Raw genomic sequence first — 1,970 nt, forward strand, 5'->3', positions numbered from 1 at the left:
TCTCTCTGTCTGCCAAGCCCCCGGGCCCCAAAAAAAAAAAAAAAAAAAAAAAAAAAACCTCTCCCCCTCCCAAACAAAAAAATCAGAATATTGGCATGCACACACATGCGCCTGGCATGATTTTCAAGCCGCTGGGTCCAGGACTTGAACCACAGTCAGCCATGTGGGAATCCGGCCTCCTTCACCACCACCCCAGAGGACACGAACACTCACCAGGGATAGACATAGAGATGACGAGGGAGAGGAAGAAAGCGCCCCCAGGGGGCCACGGTCACTCTGCCATCCCTCCTTCTCATTTCTCCATTCTGTCCGATTTTAGGTAAGCACATGTACATGCCCCGTGTGTTTTACAAGCTGCCAGGTCGGGGACTCGAACCGTGCACTCGGCGATGCGGACTCCAGCTACCTTAACCGCTGGGCTATGGCCGGGCAGCACACTCACCATATTATACCAGGCACTGATGAGCAGTTTTTCCTCCTGTTCCCTCTGACTTCGACTCTTCTCAAAGTCCATCTGCAAACAGACAAGAGTCAGGGGCCTGCATAGGCCAGGGACAGTGAGAAGGGACAGGGGACACCCACCTCCAGGTGACGGATACGGACGTCTCGCTCCCGGAGCTGTGTCCTCAAGGCACTGAGTTCCAGGGGCACCCCTGCAGGTGGCTGCTGCGTGGGTTCCCGGGTCTGTATGACCTGGAGGGTGACAAAGACAGCCAGGTGATCTTGGCCTTGACACACTCCCCCACCCTTTAAAGATTCTTTTTCCTAGGACCAGCAGTTGGCGTAATGGCTGTGTCGCTGGACTCTCATGTAGTCAAACATGGTTCGACTCCCGGACCCGGTGGCTTAAACTCACGCCGGGCACGTGTGCGTGCGTGCGTCCCCAAGATAGCCATTACACCAACTGCTGATCCCCCAGCATGAGTTTGCAGCCACTGAGTCTGGGACTGCAATGCAGTCCACTACGTGGAAGTCCAATGACGTAACCATTACACCTTCTGCTGGTCCCCGGTTGGGACTGAACGCCCTGCATGCACAGGAGCCAGGCCTGTTCTTCAAGTCTCCAGGCCTGGGACTCGAACGGCAGAGCCAGCCATGTGGGATCCAGCCGCCTTGACTACCACGCCACCTGCTGGCTCCTTTTGATCCGCTGGAGTGCACTGAAAGTGACACACCCCTTGGCAGTGGGGACGCATGAGACATGGCGGCGTAGGTATGACAGCCGCGAGTGAGGGACAGACATGCGCAACGCGAAGGAGGAGGCGTGAATGAACGAGTTAGAGGCTGCGCGTCCTCACCGTGCGCGCCTTGTCCACATAGCGGCGGTACCGCTCCTCCATGGCCCGCAAGTCCGCGTCCTTCTTTTGCAGGCTGTGCTGCAGCTCCTCGATCCTCCGGGCTGCTGGGGAAACCAGGTGTCCCCTCAGCACCGGGCAGAGCTCTGGGGGTCCCCTCGCCCCACCTGCCGGACCCCAAGGTCCGCTTACTGCTGCTGTCGGCGGGCGGCTCCAGTTCCTCAATGTACTCGCGCTTCCGCTGCAGCTCCAGGTCGGCCTCGTGCAGCTTCTGCCTGCGGGCAGGGGCGCGCAGCGGGCGTGAGCCCGGCTTCCTGTTCTCCTCCTGCCAGCCAGAGCGCCCCTCCGCCCTGCAGGGGCCTGTCTGCTCGCAGCGCTCCCCCACCTGGGGCTATCTGCCCTGGTCCTCCCACATCCTGAGCCAACAGAGCCACAACCGTCCACACCCCAAGACACATAGCCCTGGCACCAGCCTCATTCTGTCCACTTCCGCCATCCTTCAGCCTCTAAGCCAACACTCCTCAGCCGGTTTCTCCCTGTTCTAGGGATCTGGATCCCACATAGGGGACCAAGGTTTGTGGCCTCATGGGGACAGAAGGTGCTGTGGGGGCTAAAGGTTCTGGACTCCCACATGGCTGACCGTGGTTTGAGAACCGGACCTCATGGCTTGCTCTG

General features: G+C 59.4%; 1 protein-coding gene across 1 annotated transcript in view; it reads right to left on the reverse strand.

Moving 5' to 3' along the window:
• Positions 1–1,970, reverse strand: part of HOOK2 (hook microtubule tethering protein 2) — a gene marked incomplete at its 3' end in the record, with an annotated part of 19,929 nt that overhangs the window by 738 nt on the left and 17,221 nt on the right. Inside the window, 4 exon segments of the mRNA XM_014592651.1 lie at positions 443–514; positions 583–693; positions 1,299–1,402; positions 1,488–1,570. Coding sequence (XP_014448137.1) covers positions 443–514; positions 583–693; positions 1,299–1,402; positions 1,488–1,570 — 370 coding nt within the window.

This window comes from Tupaia chinensis, unplaced genomic scaffold (assembly GCF_000334495.1).
Source record: "Tupaia chinensis unplaced genomic scaffold, TupChi_1.0 Scaffold138060_1, whole genome shotgun sequence".
In the NCBI taxonomy this organism is placed as follows: Eukaryota; Metazoa; Chordata; class Mammalia; order Scandentia; family Tupaiidae; genus Tupaia; species Tupaia belangeri.